At 34.7% G+C, this 23,480-nt stretch overlaps 1 protein-coding gene across 5 annotated transcripts; it reads right to left on the bottom strand.

Moving 5' to 3' along the window:
* Positions 1-252: 252 nt before the first annotated feature.
* Positions 253-19,187, bottom strand: LOC144974906 (monoglyceride lipase-like). Of its 5 annotated transcripts, XM_078918382.1 has the most exons (10): positions 19,016-19,187; positions 16,439-16,569; positions 13,750-13,856; positions 11,814-11,950; positions 10,331-10,441; positions 8,401-8,490; positions 7,932-7,984; positions 6,179-6,341; positions 5,548-5,649; positions 253-443 (listed from the first exon to the last, which is right to left on the bottom strand). In XM_078918382.1, exons 2-9 carry the CDS (start codon positions 16,558-16,560, stop codon positions 5,548-5,550), a joined length of 885 nt encoding a protein of 294 aa, XP_078774508.1. In that variant the 5' UTR covers positions 16,561-16,569; positions 19,016-19,187; the 3' UTR covers positions 253-443. The 5 variants fall into 5 exon arrangements, with proteins under 5 accessions (XP_078774508.1, XP_078774505.1, XP_078774506.1 ...); XM_078918379.1 differs by lacking the exon at positions 253-443 and having other exon boundaries at positions 1,204-5,649; XM_078918380.1 differs by lacking the exons at positions 253-443; positions 19,016-19,187 and adding an exon at positions 18,660-18,799 and having other exon boundaries at positions 1,204-5,649.
* Between the last annotated feature and the right edge of the window lie 4,293 nt (positions 19,188-23,480).

The raw sequence follows: 23,480 nt of genomic DNA, 5'->3' as shown, positions 1-23,480 counted from the left end.
GGAAACAAATCTCTCAAAAATAGAAACGATATATTTGACTGCTTCCCTCTCACTCTCAGCTTAAGATCCCTGCCAGGACAAAACAAAGACAGAGACCAAGAGACATCAAAAGTAACCTCTCCACTCTTCACTCACCATGGTAGGTCAGGAGACCATTCAAAGAGAGTATTGAAATAGGGATGAAAATAGACAACATAAAGGACCTGCCCCATCTTTTAAGGGAAAGAAATTTGCAAAAATGAATTTTTGGAATGGAAATATAAACTTTATTATGCAATCAAGAAAAAAGTTAGATCAAAGCCAGTCTTATAAAAAGCAACATTATCAATTTATCGAGTTTACAAATATATCCTTGAAGGCTTTAGTGGCAAGACTTGTGCATTTGCGCTCATGCACTCGCATACATGCACAAAACGGACAAGCACACACATATGGAAGAAAACCTGGAATTAAAGGAGATTCTTGAAATAATCACATGGCAGTTGACACAGTAACAGCGATAAATCTGGTATCCTTTTTTAATCAGACAATATTAATTTCGACCTAAATAATAAAAATAAAAATATGAAAAGAAAATTTTAAAACCTTAGATACGGTAACATAAAAATAAAAAATTATCTTTCAAATATTCATATTGCATTGGATATTCTCTAACTATATAAAAGCTGAAAAGATCAAATATATTATGAGGTAGAATGGCAAAATATAATTCATATACAGTGCAACCTCGATATAACGACATCGTCGGGACCGGGAAAACGTGTCGTTATAAAGGGATTAACATTACAGAGAAGTTTCCTATGTGTGTATATCAGGAGGTGTTTTGGGTCTTGTGTAGTGAATGTATACTTTTTCATTTTCCCTCTGTAGTTTATCCGGGCTTGGGACCGGCAATGAATGGAGAGTGGAAAAAGATTTATAAACAGTCCAGTGTTGACCTGTCACAGGCATTCATTGGGTGAAAGGCGAGTCTTCTGATTGGCTGCGGTGTTGTACAAATGTGACTATTGATTGGCTGAAAAAGAAGCGTTTTCATTGGCTACAATAAGAACTAGCTCTGGGCTTATTACGATTAGACAACATACATATAAAGGAAGATACCACTTGTAATAGTTACGAACAATTTCATGGTAGACAAACACCTTCAAGGTTTGTCGGACCAGAAATGTCGTTATACAGGGGTTTTGCTGAAATGTACGTCGCTATAGAGGGTTTTTTATTACTTATGATATATAGAAAAATAAAATGGGACCTGAGTACCATGTCGTTATACAGGGAATTTCGCTATGACGGATGTCGTTACATCGGGGTTGCACTGTATATCGATTCTTTTTCCAAACGAAAAATAACACTAGCAATAATAAGATAACATTGAATAAAACATAAAAGCATTTGATAGAGTGGTATAAAAGCAAAATTATTTCAGATATGACAAGCGATTGTTTGTGTTTATGGGTTTTACGGCACTTGCAACACTTATGGGCCATTTCAGCGCCAGCAAAAAATAAGATGAGGGAAAGGTTCTAGATCTGAAGTAAAGGCACTAAAGAAAAAGTAAGACAAATAGGGAGCAGAAAGATTCCATGACCAATAAATCAATCTGCCTATTTTGACAGTATATAAAAGTATCATCCAGGCACAAGCAAAGGATCCCTCTATGAAAAATACACTCAAATGCTCACAAAGTAGGGGAAGGTGGGACTTAAAGTCTCGTGGCTAAAAAGTCTCGAAAGCCATGCAGGGTAAGCTAGGCAACCAAAGCTACCAACAGTTGCATTGTTTCGTAGCTTGGGGCATTCCTTCTTTCCACATAAAACAAGGGGAGATAACTCCCATTATTTTTCTTGTTACAGCCACGCAAAGGAAATCAGTGTTCTGATCTAACTTTCGTCATTCTTGATTCAAGTTCTTATTTTGGGTTGCTGTGTTGTCTTGTTTTGGGTTTTTCTGTGCATACACATCCATTAGTTTCTTGTGCAAGAAGAAATTCACTTGTTTTCAAAGAAAGTAAACTATTTTTTGCGTGGTACACGCTTAAAGATTATTTTTTATGTTGGGGCAAAAAGTCTCTCTACTGAGAGAGCGCGACTTTTTGCCCCATACTTGAAAATGAGCGAGACTTTAAGCCCCACATGTTTGTTTCTGCTTTTAACTCTATCATTTAAACAAAAGAGCTAGATCTAAATCCATGACAAGTTATTCCTAGATTCTAATGAATGCTTTTGATTTTTATAATTTCAGATTGACTTCCCTAAAGAGCCTAAAGCAATCAAAATGAGACATTATAAGAAACATACAAATAGGGGGACATTTTCAAGAGAAACAATGCTTGAAGCTGTCCGAGTGGTTATTGACAATAATGCTACAATAAAACCAACTGCGAGAGAGTTTGGTTTAAACTATAAAACTCTTGGCAGATATGTGGCAGTCAAACGAAGCGGTGGGAGTCTGGACAACGCCAGCTTTGGATATACAACACTGAGGAAAGTTTTCAGCGATCAGCTAGAGCAAGAGCTTGTCAACTATACAATTAAAGCTTCTAAAATATTTCACGGTCTAACAATAACAGACATGTGTCAGTTGGCATATGAATATGCAAATGCCAATGAGGCAGCTGTGCCAAATTCATGGAAAGAAAATAAATCGGCTGGCAAAGACTGGGCAGAACTGTTCATGAAGAGACAGGCAAATTCGCTTTCATTGCGTACACCTGAGCCCACATCACTGCAAAGAATGGCTTGTTTTAATAAAGAAAATGTCAAACAATTTTATGACAATCTCAGTTCTGTTGTGGAAAAAAAGGGTTTTACACCGAATCGTATATTCAATTGTGATGAAACAGGAGTCACAACTGTCCAGAAACCAAGAAAGCAGATTGTTGAAAAAAAGCTGGTAAATTATGCTTATGAAAAAGCCTTTAGCCCCGCAAACATCTTATCAGGTTTCCGGAGCACTGGGATTTCACCATTTGACCGACATATCATCCCTGAAGACAGATATTTGCCTTCATTCACAACAGACGGACCATTTCCAAATAACCCAGAAACTGAAGAAGCACCCACTGAAGCTCAAAGAGAAACTGAAACAGCACCCAATGAAGGTCAAAAAGAAACTGAAGAAGCACCCAACACAGCTCAGCTGGACCAACTTCCGAGCACATCAGCAGAATCTCCTTGCACATCAACAGGAACTGTGGTGTCACCGGAAGCAATACGACCCTTTGGGAAAGCACCACCCAGAAACTTACAGAGGAAAAGAAAAGATGGAAAGTCGACAATTTACACTGCAACACCAGAGAAAGATGCCACAGAACCACAGGCATCAGATAGAAAGAAATGCGCATGCAAAATATTGTCGAAGAATCTTCAGAATCTGAGGACGAGGGGCAAATGATTTTAGATGACAATAGTGATGACGATTATAGCACAGACGGAGATGAGTCCCAAACTATGAAAAATCCTTCAATAACAGACATTGAAGAAGGAGATTATCTTTTGACTCACTTTAAAGCAAAAAAATCAACCAGATACTATATTGGAAAAGTTGAAAGTGTGGATGTGATGGACAATACAATTGATGCCATGTTTTTAAAAAGGAAACCGACTAAAGACAAAATTCTGTTTCTTTTTAGCTTCCCTGAATATCTTGATGCAGCAGAAGTCACAATCAGTGATGTCATTTACAAGCTACCGCCTCCCTCATCTGGTGGCACTAAAAGAACTGGAGACATTCTGTCATTTCAAACCTCATTTCTGGACAATTTTCCTAACCAAATTATGTAGCTCCAATACTACAGCTCCAGAGACTTTTTACCCCATGATGCGAGACTTTTTACCCTGTTGTGGAGTAAAAAGTCATTTTCTGATTCTTTTCATACAATATAATTTTTTGGCCCAAAAAATCAAAGTCTGATTAAAGTGTTTCTGGTTTTAGCAAGCTAAATGGATGTACTTGTGATGTCATTTGTGCAAAAGATGTTATGTTTGTATGGTTCAGGGCTAATAAGCAAATTATGTAGAACGAGACTTTAAGCCCCACCTTCCCCTACACACAAAATATTCAAAACCAAAACTATAACAGTACCTAACAGAGAGATGATTTAAAAGGGAAAAAAATATTATCTCTCCGAAAAAGGATCTATACATTTGACTGCTTCCCTCTCGGCTCAGGATCCCCACCAGGACGAAGAAACAACAGAGCAAATGCAAGTTTCATTAAGTTCTGCGGGTTCAATCAAAAGACAATTATCACAATCCAATCCTCGTCCTCTTTAAATGGCCCAAAAGTCCATTTTGAGGTAAGCCATCATGAAATTACTAAAAATACATGAATATAATCGACTTTTTTTTTCAATTAAGATCAATGACACACTGACGATAATTTTATAATCCTGTTCCGAGTAAAAGAATATTTTTGCTCCAGAATTAAATAGGATAAATAATATGTTAATTTTGAGCAATACTTGTTCATTACTTTAACTGCTAACTTGGCATATTAGATAAATAAAATATCAAAAGAACATTATACTTTATTAAAAAGAGGAAAATACAAGTATATATTATTAAACAGAGTTTTGTAAATCTAAAACTTACAGACTCACAAACTAAAATGCAACTCAAGTAAAAAAAAATATTTAAAAAATAATATCCCTGGGTTAAAAATATTTCTCATTGTTATGTTAATACATAATAACTATCTAATCTCATTGTGTACAGTGTTATGTTAATACATAATAGCTATCTAAAAGTGCGGAAGTTGGTATAACACACAATAAAAACAAAGGAATGATAGTCATCCTAGTCAGTAGATGAAAATCAAACACGAATAAAGACATTCATCCTATCGTAGTCATACATTTCCTTAGTAAAATCAATAGAGAAATACCAATTTGTAAAATTTCCCTTTTAGGAAAAGATTGCGTATCACTTAATCAAAAACTATCAAAAGTTTTTAAAAATCATTCTTACAATGTCCAACTCATCAGAGATGCAAATCTTGTATTTCCCCAATATAAAATAAAAAGGTTGCGTAAGCATCTTTTTGAAATACTTGTGAAATACATAAAAATCTTTACAAAGGATATCTGCTGAAAGTTAAATTTATCAGGGGAGAGATTAAAATCATAATTGAATTCGCCCAGAGGGAATTACAATAGTCCAATTTGGATAAAACAAGGGAATTAATTAAAAGTTCTGCTATATGCTTTGGTATTAAATGCCGAATTTTGCTTATTTTTTTTCGTTTCTATGTACATAGATTATATGGTGATAATCGCATGGCTTGTCATGGAAAGATCTTTATCAATGATGATGCCAAGGTTTTTTGCTTGATTGGAAAATTCTATTTTACTGTTTCTGAGAGTAATAGCTGATTTATTTGCCTGTTTAAGGATACTCGGCCTTCCAGATATCAAGATCTCATATTTATTATCGTTTATTTTTAACTTGTTTTGGTTCAAGATTTGATCTTGTTAAAACAGCTCAAAAGTTGTTATATTAAGAACTGTAAATTACAAAATGTGTGAGAATTGTTGGAAGATATCACCACCTATTTCGCATGTTTGTCAAACCAATCAAGGATTGTATCCAGTGTCTTTGTCTTCACAGGCTCTAACTCTTTATGTGGCTGATGAAAGCAGTCATCCATCACCTGTTCAATTTAGAATAACAACAGCAATAATAATAATAATAATAATAATAATAATAATAATAATAATAATAATAATAATAATAATAATAATGATAATAATAATAATAATAATAAAAATACGAGGGTGAGTCAAACATGGACAAATGGGACAAACCTCCTACTGAATTCATTTCTTTTTCATGTAACATCATATTTAGCTCAATTGAACTTACACATGTACTCTGTTAGATCTGGCAGAAAGTACTTTGCGATAGACTAGCGCCCTATCCAAAGATAGCAAGCAATTGCTATTATCTGTTTCACACTATAGAAACCAGGATAAACTCCAGCTCCATGGGCCTGAGTACAGTGAGATATAATGTAAGTAAAGAGCATTTCCCAAGGACCACTCAGAGAAACTTAATCCTTGTCTTTTTATCCAACCATACTACATCAGATAATAAATATAATATATGTTAACATGCACGAAATTACATTTAAAAATTTGTATATTTACATCAATGAAAATCTTCAATTGCTCTAAACTTACTATCAAAGTTTTATCCTGACTAGAGGCTTTTTCATACAAAATCTTGGAGCCTCTCGGTGGCACCAATTTGTCCTGTTTACCATGAATGACAAGAAATGGCCACCTTATACTTCCCAGTTTAGATTCAATTTCTTTCACAGCATTCAAAATGCTTAGACCCGTTCTGTCAACAAAAGGACAGATAAGAAGAAAAGATATTAGTCTCTGAGGTTTCATCAAAAATTTCAAAAAAGTCAAATTTAAAGTCAATTTAAATTGAGCATTTCTATGGCCCAATATCTAAAATCAGATATTTTTTTTCAATTTTTGTTTTTAAGGGTTTTACCGTGCTTGCAACACATTTAGGTACTGTCAGCGCCAGTAAAAAGGAAGAAAATGAGATAGTAATTTTTTTTTAGAATTACAATGAAAACACCCAAGAAAATAAGACATTGGTTAAAATAGGGAACATATGAAAATACCAAGATAATACTATCAGTGTTCTTAGTTTGAGATCACCTAAAAATCTAATCCAAACACAAGCCTAGGTCCCCACTATATGGAACACACTCGAATGTTTACAAATTATATATATATAACAAATACAGTGTCTAACAAAGAAATGATTTACAAGACAAAAAATATCATTTCCCAAAAGTCTTAACTATGCATTTGACAGTTTTCCTCCCAGCCAAGGTATCCGGCCAAGGCCAGGACAAAATCAAATAATCTCATTCCAAGACAAAGACAGAAAGCAAGTTGGCAAACAGATATAGGGGGGTAGAAGACAAAGTACGTTATTCCTTGCCCGCTATGGGAGGTCAGGAACCCCACACAGTAACATCAGATTACCATCACTGGCAGAGCTATCAAACATCAAGAAAAGCACAAGACAAGTTAGAGAACCTTCACTGCAAGAATGAGAGGAATGCTAGAAGCTGTAAAGTTGGATGACATCAAAAGAAGAAGGCTTTACTTCAGTCAAGTCAATACCTACTCAATGTGATCAAAGCGCTCTACAAAAGTCAAGCCAATAGGAACATTTATCATGGCGCCAGTCTGTCTAAGTTGATGACATTATCATCTTAAGTCATGCAACTTGTAAAAGTCACGATGGTGGCTTATCCACAGATCCACCACATAGCAACCCGAGCTCTTACAGAGGACAATATTTGACATGGCAAAATCAGCAGAAAATTTATAAGAAAATCCCAGAATCCCATGGATCTGCAGAAAATCATCATCACTGCTAAATAGAGAAGGAATATGGGTAACCCATCTCAAATAAATGACAATGTACAATCTTGTTGGCTATATAGAAAGAAATGCAATAAAGAGATGACAGTAGACTTGGAAAGACAAGCTTCTTTGGGAGATCACGTCTTTTCCTGAACTGAGAGAGGCTTCCAAGGGTCTGTCCTAATAAGAGGAGACATTGGATGGCAGGTAACAATCCAGGACCTGTTTTAACAGAAGCAACTCTGTGAAGAAGGATCTGGTGCCTTCACTACTTACACTCATTGCTGGTACAGTCAAGCAGATACAGATCATCTGGTTGAATATTTCGCTGTGGCTGGAGGTTTCCAGGTGCAATAGAATTTACAAAGTGGGTAGATTGTGATGCTGTAGTAAAGTCCTTGAAAGTGGAAGCTGCTGTTGCCCTAGCTAAACTAACATCATCAAATAGACTAAAATTAGGGAAAAAAGTTAAGAAACCCCTCTAAAATTCTCTATAAAAAAAAAAAACCCAAAAAACAAAAATCAAATCACTCACTTGGCTTTAAGACCTCCATGGTAATTGAGAGGGTCGTCTCGAAGTTTTTGGCACTGAAAGTAATCCACAAAAGAGTTTATTTTTTAAAGCAATTAAGCTAAACTCCTACCTGGAGAACTTTTCAGTCAATATCGTTTCAGTTTATTAAAACTTTAATTTCTTTTAATGAAATTTAAAAGAAAAAAAATCAAACAAAAACATACAAAAAACAAAAAAAAAAAGGAACACAAAAATATTTAATTCAATCCAACATTGGCATATTGTCATTTCTTTTTTTTTTAGACCATTTAAAGTACATGTCACATCAATAAATAAAATTGAAAAAAGGCGAGACTTAAATAAACAAGTAAAGCTTTCTTTGTTATTTTCCATATAAACTAGATTATTCTCAGACAGTCTGACAAACAGCCCGAATTACATTTAAAAAACAACTCTAACTTAAAGGCTGCATCTATCACCGACAACATACATATTCCTTATCATGACTCATGTCCCGCATGTTCATCCACAACACTGGCATACCAGGGCAAATACGAGCAGCCATCTTCCCCAGGAAAATCTAATGAAATGGGGGAAAAAATAGAATTTCTCAATCCAGGCTTAATTCAAGAGCATTAAATGATCAGATTTGTTTTATCAATCTCTAGCTTATTTTATTTACCTTTTTTTCTTTCTTTTCCCACACCTGTTGCTACGGACGTGCACTCTGTAGTTTCTTTATGATGAGTTACTTCACCCAGCTTTTGATCCATGTTTATTTTATCAATCATTTTGGTTCCCATTACTCTGAGTATACTATACTATAAATCCTTTTTTGTTAAAATATATAGGAGTGACATGTCTAAGTCATTGAAGGCACTCATATTGTTATATGGCTCTTAATTACACACTTATACTGTTCATGTTCACGACACTGTTATTGTGATTGTCTTTGTATGTTGGTATATTTTGATTCTGAATTAAATACGCTGCCTTTTCTCTAACCACTACCGGATTTATCAATGTCAATAAATATTCTGTTGCTAAAAAAAACAAACAGATGTATTGCAAAATAATTACATTTAAACAAGCTAGTGTCAGCTTCAATTTTATTTTCTTTCTACCTATAACTCAAGAATTATTGCCCTTCCATGGATGTTTGACATCAGAAATAGTCAATGTCCAATGCAAGTGTCCCCACATTTGTGTTTATATAATTACCTCAACTGATTTTTTAAACAAAATTTATCTGATGGGACATGCAGGGGGTAACATTTTTTCTTCTCCTCCTTCTCTCCTTATCCCCCTCCATCATTCATTATTTTATCTTTTTCTTCTCCATTATATTTTCTACTTCGTCCAAAATTTCTTCACAAAAAAAACATCCTGGTCAAATTAAATACCAATAACTACTCAATTCCCTCTTTATAAACCTTGTGAATACTACATCCCTTTCCTTTGACTATTTTTGAAGATGTTAAACTGATTTTGCACCATTATTCATATGCTAGGTACATTATTGCTTGTACGAATTTGAACCTTTCGACTTTTCAACTCTGTCAAAGAAAACTAGTCAGATCACTTATCAAAATGGGGTCTTTTAAGAGAATATTTAATGGGCAGAATATTATTAAGCATTATTGCTTCCCATGGAACTTCGGGTTAAAAAGTTACCTAATGCAAAGTGGCAAGTATATCAGCTTCATTTAAATCCTATAGATACATCTATAGATGTCACTGATTGTAATGTTATGTGAGTTGGAATGGTTATTGTTCTGTAAACATTCTGTCTTCGTATCAATAGTGCCTGTGCCTTGTGGCATCAGACTATTACGACATTTAAGCCCATGCTTGTGGCTGACTCATCCATTATCACATATTAAACTCAATAGTGGGAAGGGGGTGGGAGTGGCAATTAAGTACTGAAATCTAATATAGAGTACCCAGAAAAGAAAAAAAAATATAGTCTTAAGACGGACAAAATATCGACTTTTTGTGGGTAAAATAGAATTTGCAGTTAATTGTGGTCAAGGGTAAAATTTGCAGCCACAAATAACTGAGGGGACAGACAAACAGAAAAATGTTAATATGGCTAGTTTGAGAAGATGATGAAGCAGTGATGATGAATAACTTAAAAGATAAAATAAAATCAAAATCAAGAGAATATATAACCCAACTGTCTACAAATTCAGCTGTTATCCCAGTACCAATTTTTGTTGCGAAAACTTCAAATAAAATATTGAATTAGAAAACCATTTGAAATTTTGCTATTTACATGTCATTATATTACATTTTTTAATGCATCTTATACAAAATTCATATTATATATATTTATTGCTTTTACATTTTGCAAACATTTAGCCAAAGTGTAATTTGAATTGTTTATCTAATAGTTATGATAAATTTAAATAAATACCAACCCTGATGGGTCCAGCAGAATCTGGATCAGGTGTGACCACAGGGTCAATCAGTCCAACACCTTTGAAATAATCAGGTTTGTCCAAGGCTGAAAGAACTGTGATTGCACCACCCTATGGACGAAAAAAAAAAATAATTAAAGGTATACAGAATTTAGTTTAATCAACAAAGTACTCTCATTACCATCAGTTAAAAAAGAAAATCTTAAAATAGAGTCTTTGATGTTGATATTGATGTTCCATATTATTGCTTTTACAATAAACTAATGTTTGTTTTGTTTATAAGGGTTTTACAGCGCTTGCGACACATTTAGGTCATTTCAGCACCAGAAAAATGGAAGAATATGGGATAGTAAAAACAATTCTAGAATTACAAGTAAAGGTACCCAAGAAAAAGAAAGTTAAAGGGGACTGGTTCAAATAGGGAACAGATGTAAATTCCAAGAGCACACTATCAGTGTAATTAGATTGAGATCACCAAACTCATCCAGACAATAGCTCAGGATGCCACCAAGATGAATACACTAAAATGTTTACAGAATATATCCAAAAGAATACATAACTAACAATACTTAACAGAAAGACGATTGACAATCCAACATGTATTCCTCCTCTTAAATATTTAAGAGCAAGGACGAGGAATACATGTTGAATTGTACTACTCAAAAAATTCTGAATGAACAGAGTGAGTCTGTGAGTCTTACACAATAAAAGACAGATGGCAGGAGAAAACGAAGAAACATTTCAATTATTTTAAACAGATCACAAAGAATGTGACCCACCCCATGACCAACATCAACTTTGAGAACAATTAACACAAACTTACACCTATCCAACACAAACAATCCAGGGTAACTCCATCATACACCACATACATGTCAATGATAACACTACACTGTACAATGTATACATATACACGATATTCCCATTTCCACACGTAATAAACTCATCCCAATCCCTCCCCTCTTCAACAGGTAGGAGTAACACAAAACAAAATGGTTTCAAACAGAAATAAATGTAGACGTCAAGTGAAAATCAGATACAAATAATGATAATAATAACAAGACAGTATTATGTCATGTAATACATGAAACAAGATTGGGCCTTATCATTAGAACTGAAGGTTCATTATGGTTTCTGTAATGTTTAATGGACAGTAACAATTGCTTGCACCTTTTGGATGGGAAGCTAGTCTATCGCAAAATATTTTCTGCCATATCAATCAGGCAGTTACCAAATCATTGCTGGTGGACAATGCAAAAAAAAATTTAAAAAAATACCACTCTATCGTTGATTGAAACTAGTTCCCATTATTTGTTTGTCTAAGATTTTAACACCCTTCGGGGGGGGGGGGGGGGGGGGGGGGGGGAAGTACATAAATTTTAACTAGCAAGCTAAATTCTCTCATATTTAAGAATTCTCATTTAATTACTTTTAAACCAATAAAACGTATTTGACTGCATGAACAATAAACAATCATGCATACCATGGAATGACCAAGAATAAACACAGGTAGATCAGGATACTCCTTCTTTACGGAGTCAATGTGTTTGAACACATCAGCAGTGTAATGTCGCAAATCTGCAATGTAAATGCGACACCCTTCACTCTGTCCATGACCCTCTGGCAGAAAAAATTATGATTGGGGTAACTACAGGTCATCCAATGTTGTTTGATAAAAGATTAAGTTTTAAAAGTAATAGGCTTGCCTGAAAAGTCTCGATGCCAGTATAAACTATACATCAAAATGTACATCATTTATTCTATTAGGTCGCCAAATTTTGTTTAACTGCTATTTCTTGATTTCAATCTGTATTATTTGAAAGAACCCCTACTCCAACATGTCAGTCGAAGAAAACACACAAAAATAATGCAATAAACAGGGTGCTGTGACTGAGTTATTTACTGCAGAGAGACGTGTACCCGTAGACATTCATAAATGGCTGATACGTATTTATGGTGTCTCACAAGTATTTGAACAGTTCAAAGGTGGGTTATATGCTTTACTGGAACTGATGCTATCTCCACCAACATTCATGAGCAGGCATGCAGTGGTGGTCCACATATTGCATCAACTGCAGCAACTCAACCAAAGAAACTGATGAACTTAATTGAGCTTATCGCTGGATAAAACAATCTGACATTTCACAAAGGCTTGGAATATGAAAGGGAAGAGATTGATATATGGTTTGAGAAATTATGAGTTACAGAAAGGTATGTCCCCATTGGATATTGAGAATGCTCATATAAACGCATGATTACATTGAAAGAGGAAGTTTTCTTGAAGTCACAGAACACTCCCCCTTACAGTTCTGATTTAGGTCCAAGGGACTTTTTTCCTTTTCTAAAGACGTAAGAGACACCTCAAAAGAAAATTTTTAACGGTGATGGTGAGGTGCAGGTGGAGGTGACTCAAAGATGTTGAAGTGTATCACATTAGTTCCTCTTCAACACAATGCAATAACTGGTGCATCGTTGGCAGCTCAATGTGGATTGGAATGGTAACTTTGCTGAAATTTTAAAAGATAGAAGGAGAGGACAGAAACTAAGCTTTGCTTTGATATCTTTGTCAATTTCGTATCTATTACAATTTTGAAAACACAAGAGCCTCATCAAGACTTTTCAGGGTACCCTTGTCAATAAAAGGTGTTATCTTTTTAATTTGGGTTTTAAAATAGAGAAATTTTCCGACCAACTGAGTTGCAGATGATTTTGTCTCAGTAAAAAAAAAACAGTATTACCATCAGAGAAAATAGTAAAAAAAAGGGAGTGATCATCATCAACATAAAATAAAAGGCATATTATCAAGAGAGTTAAGAAACTATGACTTCTGGTGATATTCAATAATAAATATGGCTGTGCAGTCTCTATGGATGCTTGCTGTGAATGTGTGCGTCACTTCAAGTTTGTCAGTCTGTTTCTATTATCCAGTTAGTAACCTGCCTCCATAAATCTCTGTCTAGTGCAAGTATTCTTAGCTTCAGAATGTCATCATGTGTGTTCAGGTGCTGAGGCAGTTGGATGTTTCCTTGTGTTGTTGAAATCAGTTCTTCAGTTGTTGTTTCTAAATGTATTTGATATTTTTTGAGATCTTGCTTCAATGTTGCAGGAAGTGAAGTTGGTATACGCCCCAAGTATTTGGCTCCTTGTTTGAAGTAATCATCCATTGAGGTTTGTGCTGGAATATTTTCATCTCGCCGGAGCACGTGTCCGAACAGTTTCCATCTTTGTTTCTTTATACACGTACTGACTGATGATATTCAAAGCAATGTGTATTGCTGTGTATCCCTGTATTATGCTTATCTATGGCAAGTATTTTTTATTACATCCATGAAACTGTTAACCTATTTTAGTTATAAAAATTTGTACTATTTATAACTGAACTGCAACCTTTCATACAATTATTAATTGTAACCACTTACGGTGATCATGAGAAAAAACATAGAAGCCTTTCTCTGTCAACAGCTCTGCCAGTTCTGTGTAAGATAAACAATGTTCACATACTCCATGGGCGATGAAGAGTAAAGCTCTGAGGAGATAAAAGGCACATCACAAATTATTAGAGATTAAGAAATACAGGCGTAATTTAAACACAAACCAATTTCTAAGTAAAATACCATTTAATTTTAAAATTGAACATGACCTGGAAATTGAAAGGCTTCAAAAAATTCAGAAAAATGCAGCCAGATTGGTTCTTCTTTTAAAAAAAAAAAAAATTTTGATCAGTGTTTAGATCATTATATTGCCACCCTGTTTGAGCTAGAATAGACTACAAAATTGCCCTCTTAAATTACAATGCACTGAATTCACGATCCCCAGCCTATATTCAAGACACAATCACCCCATATAACCCAACTCAGTCGTTTAGATCCTTAGAGAACCAACATTTACAGGTTCTTAGTAACTACCGTCCCGTCTCAAATCTGCCATTTCTTTCTAAAATCCTTGAAAAAGTTGTACTCAGACGTCTTTCACAACATCTCCATGAAAACAATCTATGGGAAAAATTTCAGTCAGCTTATCGTTCTTAACACAGCACAGAAACTGCTCTGTGCTGTGTTGCGAGTGATTTGCTTGATGTTTTAGATAAAGGTTCTGTTTCTCTTCTGACATTGTTAGACCTTTCGGCGGCGTTTGATACTATTGATTACGGTATTCTCATTAAACGACTTAATATAACTTTTGGCTTGTCTGGGACTGTCTTACAGTGGTTTGAATCTTATTTAGATGGCAGAAAGCAACAGGTTATGATTTTAGATAAACTTTCTCGTCAACATACATTGTCTTTTGGTGTTCCTCAAGGCTCTGTTTTGGGTCCAATTCTTTTTGTTTTGTATACTTCTCCATTATCTAATGTCATCACTGGTCATGGGCTGCGCTATCATCTCTATGCAGATGATACGCAACTTTATGCTACTGATAAAACTAAAAATCTCGAAAATATTGTGAAACGTGTTGAAGAATGTGTGACGGATGTGAAAGAGTGGATGGATGCAAACAAGTTGAAAATGAATGAGTCAAAAACAGAAGTGATGATTGTGGGAAATAGAGGGCAGTTGAAGGTGAATGATGGTCTTGAGGTGTTGATTGGGGGTGAAAAGATCAAAGTTTCACAGACTGTGAAAAATTTGGGTGTCTATTTTGATTCAGAAATGAGAATGTCAGCTCACATTTCTGCTCTCTGTAAATCTTTATACTTTCAATTGAAGAAAATCAGTTCGATCCGTCAGTATATTGCAATTGGAACATGTAAAACAGTTGTTTCCCTCATTTTTTCGAAACTAGATTATTGTAACTCGCTGCTTGTCAACTTGCCTCAGGCTTCTATTAAACAATTACAACGACTGCAAAACAGTGCAGCAAGATTAGTTTTTGGCAAAAAAAAATTTGATCATGCAACCCTTTTGTTGGCCTCTCTCCACTGGTTGCCCATTGAAAAGCGCACATATTACAAAGCAGCGTGTCTTGTTTATAAGTGTTTGGCTGGTATAGTACCGGCATATCTCACAGATCACGTGGTCATGTGTAAATTTGAAAATTACACTCTAAGATCATGTAATGACCAAACGAAAATTTCGGAAAAAAGATCAAGAACAAAATTTGGTGATAGATCGTTTGCTTGTTTCGGCCCCAAGATTTGGAATGGACTACCACGTGGTCTGAGGGAGTGCAAGTCTTTACCTACTTTTAAAAAGAATCTCAAGACACATTTTAACTGTATTTGTTTTTCTTGACTCTATATGAATCCTTCATTTGGCTATGAATTATTATTGTTGTTATTTTTTTTTTTTTTTCACTTAAAATTGATATTTATATTGTAAAGTGCCCAGAGCTTGTGTTTTACACGAGAATGAGCGCTATATAAATGTGTATTATTATTATTATTATTCTAAGAAAAAAAAATGAAACATGTCAGCGATACTATTTTCCCAAACCTGGACCAGAATTCTCTCCCCCTGCCAGTCAAACAAGGAGGAGCATCAAGACTTAAAACTGTGGTCCTCAAACTAGGATTTTCTACCGCCCCTTGTTTTGTTTGTTTTTAAGGTTTTACGGCACATTTAGATCATATCACCGCCAGTAAAAAGAAAGAAAATGGAATAAGCAAAAAGATTCTAGAATTAAATCAATTAGAGAACCCAAGAAAAAGTATGACAAAAGGGAATTGGTTCAAATAGGGAACAGTTGTAGATTCCAAGAGCATACCAACAATGTACTTGAGATTACCTAAAAGTCTCATCCAGACCCCATCAAAGAATCCCAATTATAAGAATACACGTTTACAAGATACAAAACAAAATATATAATTATCAGTAAATAACAGGGATGATTTACAAGGAAAAAAATATCATTACCTAAAACTAACCCAATACATTTGACCGTTTTCCTCCAGCTAAGGACTCTGGTAAGGGCCAGAACAAAACCAAGTAATCCCATTTCAAGACAAAGGCAGAAAGCAGCCAAGAAAAACAGATATAGCAGGATAAAGAATCCACCATGTGACCTCCTGACTGTGATGCTACTGTCCGGGCTGCAGGAGAAAATAAAACCAAAACAGATCCACTTTGACAATGATTACAAATTTTATATTTTTAAAAAACACATTCATACTTTGGTTTGTGGCCAGAGCCTGGGTTGAACTTATGCTTGCTCCAATATTTACAGAAAATCTTGTATCCTCTGTCGTTTGTAAAAGATCCTTCAGATATCTCTTGTTCTTGTACTGAACCCATTCTTGTGTCCTGAAATTTATTTTCAAATCAATTAAATTTAGTAGTAGTCAGCATATGTACAATTTTATATCAGCCAATGTACACTGATTTACACATCTGATAAACCCAAATGTCACCAACTACCTGAAATCAGCATTACATCCGGTTGAACAAGATGATGGAAATTGAATCTAAAACCCAAACTATAACATTTGAGTTAAATTCTACACAGTTTTACTGATGAGATGAAGTGGGTTATTTGCATTTCAAAAACCTAAAATTTCATCATTGATCATTTCAAATTCAAATTCTGAAAATAATCCCATATGCATCTGACACTTTCAATACTAATAAATGTAGCTGATCACCTGGAATTAAGTTTTATTTATCCAAAGAAAGAAAGAAATTAAATAAAATTTAATTAAATCAATAAAATTCCCTTTATTCACTCCATAGGGGAAATTTGTCTCTAGGGTCTATTCCAAGGGGAGACTGGAATAACCCAGGCATCAGCCGCAGTGTAGCACCGCAAATTGAGCTAGGGCGAGGTGACTTGCTTAAGACCACACAGCGCAGCAGCGGGTGATCGAACTTGGTACCTTTCGGGTACGAAGCAAAGACAGTACCACAGAGCCATGCTGCCCCTTAAATGATCTCTATCGAGCCACTAAAACAATGGGTTTTAATTATTTTCATGGTTTTATATTTCCAATCAAGCAAAAGTTATGTGGCCGTTTTGGTTAGCTACCAGTTGTGCCCGAGAGTCCCAAATAAACTAAAGACCCAAATTGTGGACACAAAATTTATCTGATTATAATATTAATTGTACCTGTCCACTTTCTGTCCTTTTGATAAATAAAATTTTATTTTTTGTGAGCATCTGCATATATTTACTAACTGTTCATATGTGTTCCATATGTATACTCTAAACTGAAATTATACTTACTATAAAACTATGGCAAATTATAGATAGACCATAAAGCAATGTTAAATCAGGAAGATATTCCAAATGCTTCCGCCACTCAAGCGTTTCAACCCTGTAGGCTGTAGGGATCTCTAGTCGTGATCCTAGCAATGATGTCCATTCCTCCTTCCACTCTCCCTCAACCTGGACTATATAAAGCCTGTTGTTTCATATTCAACTTTACACCTTGACTAAAAGTAAGTTATAAAATTAAAGCCAGAACTACCGGGCTCTGGCAGCATCTAGAGATTACTACAACCTCAAAGACCCTCAGTTGATGCAAATAAAGGGAAAAAGTTAAAAGCACACTCCAGTCTCAGAGTATTACAATGCTGACAAATTATAGACCCTATTTGAATTTGTAGACAAAATTCATTTTCTTCACTTTACCAATAGGCTGGTCAAGAAAAGAATATGGTTGGAGATTAACAACAAAAAAAAGTAGGGTCACTTATCAAGACAAAGAAGCTGTTGAAAAGAAGAAAAATACTCTCAACAGACGCCCTCAACAACACTAGATATTAAAGCGCTACCTAACGCAACACTAGTTATCGCTCTGATTGAGCAACTTCTGCTGTAACACTAGATATTGCTCCAGCATTTTCTTAAGTGCTATTAAAACTATAAAACCATAAAAAGGAAAACATCTGTATGCCTTCTTTTTTTTTTCTGTTAATGAGCAATTTACATTTTAAAAATAACAAAACAGAAGTGGCATAATTCATATTTTCAAAAATTCGTTCTGAATGGACATGATCAAAATTTCCACAAATTGGGTGGATCTGTAGCATAATAATTGTTTGACTCTTGATAGGAAGTCCTAGTCGATGTGTACATATAATATGCAAATGTAAGTCTGACATCCAAACATAAGTATGGGCCTTGTTTAACATTGTTGTATTGTAATGGACAATATTTTACGTCATTATTTGAGATTCCCATTACAACAATGAGACCATAAAAATTGGGTTATCAGGACTGCAAATATGTGCACGTCATCCTGAGTTCAAATCCCAACGGGGTTAACTTTCAATATTTTAATTTTTTTTTTTTTGAAAACTTTTATTAATTGTTTTCTTACTATTAAAAAAAAATCCTTTATATTTTTTAAAGCTTATTTATTTATTTGTTTATTTACCACAGTTCTTCTTCTTACTATTTTTCTTTCATTAATTTGTCATTATCCAGTATCATGTTTTATCATTCGAGGTGGCAGTATCCAGGCCCAGGCATTGTTTGTGACGACCAAACTTATATAAAAGTCAAAGCAATCAGTGCGAATTTTCTGAGCAATTGCTAGCACAGATAACACTAGATATCGGTCTAACAGAGCAGCACCTAACGCCCCCCAATCTTTTACATTCGTTCAAAGTTATTGACAGACATGTCTGGCAATAACGACAGCCTTCCAGCCTTCATTGATACTAGACACTTCACTTGACAGATTCTGATTCAGATACGATATTCTCTGTACTAATCTGTCAACTGAAATGCGCAAGCACACGCACTCACCGTTTTTTTTTTCTCTCTCCAAGCCTCAAGTCTGCACGAAGTTTGTTTAGAAAATTAAATTTAATTGGTTCGCCATGCATATAATCCTTGAAGTTCAGTTCGACATATCAGTAATACTCTCGTCTCGCCGCTATCACGACGGACTGATCACTGAACTGTTGACTGTTGTTGACTGTAAGGAGAGACTCGGAGCTGCCAGATAGCCAGAGTTCCTTGTGGCCAGGGTTGCCAGTTTGGCATTTTAAATGCCAGATTAAAAAAATCTGGCATTTTTGAAAACCGTTTGGCATTAGAAAAATCATTTGGCATTTGGCATTTTCATTTGGCATTTTCTTTTCTTGTATATTATACTTCAAATGACACCTTTTCTTAATTAAGTTTCATAAGAAACACGAAACAGTAAGTTTTCTTAATTGTCAATAATTATTTAACTGTTTACGTATTTACCTTTCATGATAATGTATTTCTTTTTCACTCTTAAAATCCAACCGTGGTGTAGTGGTTTAGCACTCCACTTAGTAGTCAGTAGGTAAAAAATTACCCCAACAGGAAATTTAGTATAATTCAAAAAAAAAAAAAAAAAAAAAGAAAAGAAAACACGCAAGCCACCAGGATATGATAGTAAATTGTCTATCAAAAGTGAGTAGTTTTCTTAGTGGGGGTGAGAGTCAACAGACTTTGGCATTTTTTTTGAGTGTTTTGGCATTTTTTGAGTCTTCCCCTGGCATTTTGTTGAAAAATAATCTGGCAACCCTGCTTGTGGCCTGAGAGGTTTCGACTTCGAAAGTGACTTTGACCCTTGAAAAATCCGTCGGTTTTCGTCGACGTGCACTTATTTGCGGGTCTGATTACCCAATTCCTTTATGGGCTCATTATTGTAATGGAAATCTTTAAAAAATGACGCAAAATAATGCTCATTACAACAATGTTAAAATAGGCCCATAAGTGTCAGACCCGCATAGATATATATACACGTCGAGTTAGTAATCAAAAAATCGTCTAAACTGGACAAAACATTTTCATCATAAATAGTAATTTAAACCTTATATTTTATTTTAGAATTTTAAATAATAATAATAATAAATAATAATAATAATAATAATAATAATAATAATAATAATAATAATAATAATAATAATAATAATAATAATAATAATAATAATAATAATAATAATAATAATAAAGATTAATGGCAGAAGCGTGTAGCCAATTCTGGTCAACTTGGTCACGCCAATCTGACAGCCGAGGCGAAACTCTAACTTGGCAGGGTTGCCAGATTAATTTTTGTCGTGGAGAATAAATGCTAAATGGAGTGGGGGAAAAAATGCCAGACTTTCATAGCATCACTTTCTCTGTTTAAAATGGAAATTATTCTTAATTTTCTAATACCAACCACTGCCATGAGTAATGTCTTGATTCTTTTTTTTTTTTCGATCACATCGTCTTAGCAGTTTAGAGGTCAGAATTTGTAATTTTATTATGTTTTTATTTTGTTTTAAGGGTTTTACGCGTTTGCACCACATAAGGTCATATCAGCGCCAGTAAAAAGGAAGAAAATGGGAGAATAAAAAGTTCTAGAATTGCAATTAAAGCACCCAAGAAAAGGTAAGAAAAAGGGTAATTGCTTCGAATAGGAAACAGATGTAGATTCCTCGAGCACACTATCAAAGTCCATTCCAAGTACCGTGCTCACGGAATATCGCAAATTCCTCCAAAATTACGAAATGTGATGCCGTGATTTTTTGCATGAAGGCTTTTAAAGTGGCCAGATTCCATGTAAAGTTTGTACAGTATAACCCTCTCCTTACCAACTGCAGCAAAATCGTCACATTTGTTACGACCCAATATACATTTTTCTTATTCAGATTTATTTTGTACATCACAAATTTTGAAGAATGATCATTGTTTAATTAATAAGGACATAAGGTTGTTTTCTAGAGAACTTGTTTGAGTTTTAAAAAATCAATTTTTCTGATGAATAAGCCTGCCATTTTGGGAAAATACTGAAAATTATTAGTAAGGAGATAGATAACCTTTCAAAGGAGCCGCAGTTTTCAAGAGGTGCATAATTGATGTGACATATTGTTAATAAACTGGTCCTCTCCACTCTCAGTTCATGGTTGTGGGCAATGTATTGTTATTCGCTTCTTGCTATGAAAAAGAATTCCGCGCGTCGCCTCACCGGAGAAGTATCTAAACATTTTCCTCAATGTGACAAAGTTGCATGTTTAATCAGTTATCAGTTTTTATGAATGTATAAATCTAAAGAGGCAGCTACGCCTATGGCTTTCAACTATTGAAATTTAATAATTGTTTATGGCAAGTGTGAACAAAGTGTGCAAGTTGCTGTGCCATTATTCTTAGTGAGTAGTGCACATGAATCTCGTGAAAAGTAAACTCCTGGTCAAGCCGGTGGGGAGGGCAGTGATCGTAATCACAACATCATTCACTGTATATAATACTATTATTATAAATCATCCATTTATTCACTCACTCAGACCCTTCGTTTTTTATATACCGTGAAGAAGAAAAATCCCAAAGTATGATACTGTAACCAATGGGGAAAAAATTGGCTTAATGTCACTAAAATTCTAGTGTTCGAGCCAATTTTCAATAAAATCTAGCAGAAGGTTGTGAAGATATCAACGTAATGCGGGCGCACGGGTTGTGGAAAGAGACAGAAAGCATGTTGGAAAACAGAATCGGGGGAAAGAAGACAAGTGCCTCCCTGCCCACTGTGGGAGATCAGGAACCCCACCCAGAATTCTGTAATATTAAAATTAATGTTAATTGGTCCATAATATCGGTTAAATCCGAAAATAATAATAAATGCCAAAGTGTCATAATGTTTTTATATCTTTCTATTTAAAAAAGGGCAAGTTTTTGGAAATAAAAACGCCAAATTGGCAATCTTGCTCACTGGATAAGGGCGTTTTTAATTTTTAAAAAACAAAACAAAAACATACCCCAATTCCAAAATGTTCAGTTTTTAATAAGGCGTGTGGCATATAAAACTGGATGGAGCATCTTATGTTTATACATGTACAAAAATAACAACAACTTTCAAGGCTACGGAGGACGAGGAAGTGTTGGTGGTGGCGGACAAAGAGGAGAACGGAGAACTACTCGGATAACGCCATCTAAAATTTATTTCATCAAAAGAAAAATAAAAGAAAAATAAAAGAAAAAAAAGAAAGGAAAAAGCAAGAAAATGCAGTTTCCACTCAAATCAGACTAGAGATTTGATTGAAAAGCTATAGGAAGATGCGCAACGAGCGTCTTTTTGCGTGCAAAATTGAAGATCATAAATTTCTCTCCATGTCAGGATGGTTTTGGTGTAAAGTCTATAACAATGAATTATGTGTAACTTTGCTGATTTTCTTTCTTATAATTATAATGACCGCGCTCATAAATGCATGATAAATTATAAGTACATAGGTACACCAAAAGGTAGCGTTTAACAAAGAAATAAATAGTCAATGACCATCTTATACTTATATTTTATTTCATTTTTAAAAAATCAGAGATAACACGTTTGACGACAATGGTGCTAGTTCTCAGAATGAGAGCATTAATTTGTCTTCCAATATTAGATTAATCAACTGTCGACCGGGATAAATAAACAATTAATAATAATAATTTATCTTTTGTCTATTATTTTACTTCGGAGTCTGAAAAAGAACATATATTTAAGAGAATGTGACATATATTTGATTATTGATGTTATTTCCCCATAAGATAGAATGTGATTGTATGGTATGTGTACGTGTATTGTCTAGGTTTTCAGAATGTAATTCCTGTTATTTTTACTTGCTCAGACACTGGTTACACATGTTTCTCACATAATCCAGACACACACACACACACACACATATGCACACTTAACACATTAACACTATATAAGGTTACATAGAGAGCGATGGCATATTTTGTTTCCATTCAATACAAACAGAAGGAAAACGAATTTTATCAACAAAGGCGAGAGTTAAAGTCCATTTTGCTCGAGATGTCCATGTTAGCCATCAATCGTGTTCGAGATTTTCGTGTTGCCCGCACAATGAAAATAGGATTAAAACGTGCTGCCCTGTCTTTTGATATAAGTTAAAAGTCCCATCCACAAGCTATGACGGATACATTTAAATGTGTACTATACAGTAAATTCAAAATTGTTCTTATTTGTTTTGAAGGGTTTCACTGCGCTTGCAACACATTTAGGACGAACATGGGATAGTCAAAAGTTTTTGAATTATAATTTAAGCACCCAAGAAAAATTAAGTCCAAGGGGAACTGGTTCAAATAGGAAGCAAATGTAGAGTCCAAGAGCAACCACCAGTGTACTTAGTTTGAGGTCACCTAAATGTCTCATCCTGACTCAAGCACAGGTCCCAACAGAGGTTTTTTGTTTTGTTTTTAAAGGTTTTACGGCACTTGCAACACATTAAGGTCATTTCAGCGCCAGAAAAAA

The sequence above is a fragment of the Berghia stephanieae genome, chromosome 6, assembly GCF_034508935.2.
Source record: "Berghia stephanieae isolate SIO BIC M18660-M18661 chromosome 6, UCSD_Bste_1.3, whole genome shotgun sequence".
NCBI classification, from domain to species: domain Eukaryota; kingdom Metazoa; phylum Mollusca; class Gastropoda; order Nudibranchia; family Aeolidiidae; genus Berghia; species Berghia stephanieae.
Note: the sequence above shows the minus strand (reverse complement) of the source record. Positions and strands in the feature narration are given on the sequence as shown.

Excerpts from the sequence above, each read along its gene's own strand:
- LOC144974906 (XM_078918382.1), bottom strand. The coding sequence starts at position 16,560 with ATGGGTTCAGTACAAGAACAAGAGATATCTGAAGGATCTTTTACAAAC. Across the intron at positions 11,951-13,749 it reads TGTTTTTTCTCATGATCACC|AGGGTCATGGACAGAGTGAA; the intron begins GTAAGTGGTTAC and ends TTTTTCTGCCAG. Across the intron at positions 6,342-7,931 it reads CATGGAGGTCTTAAAGCCAA|AACGGGTCTAAGCATTTTGA; the intron begins GTGAGTGATTTG and ends TTTTGTTGACAG.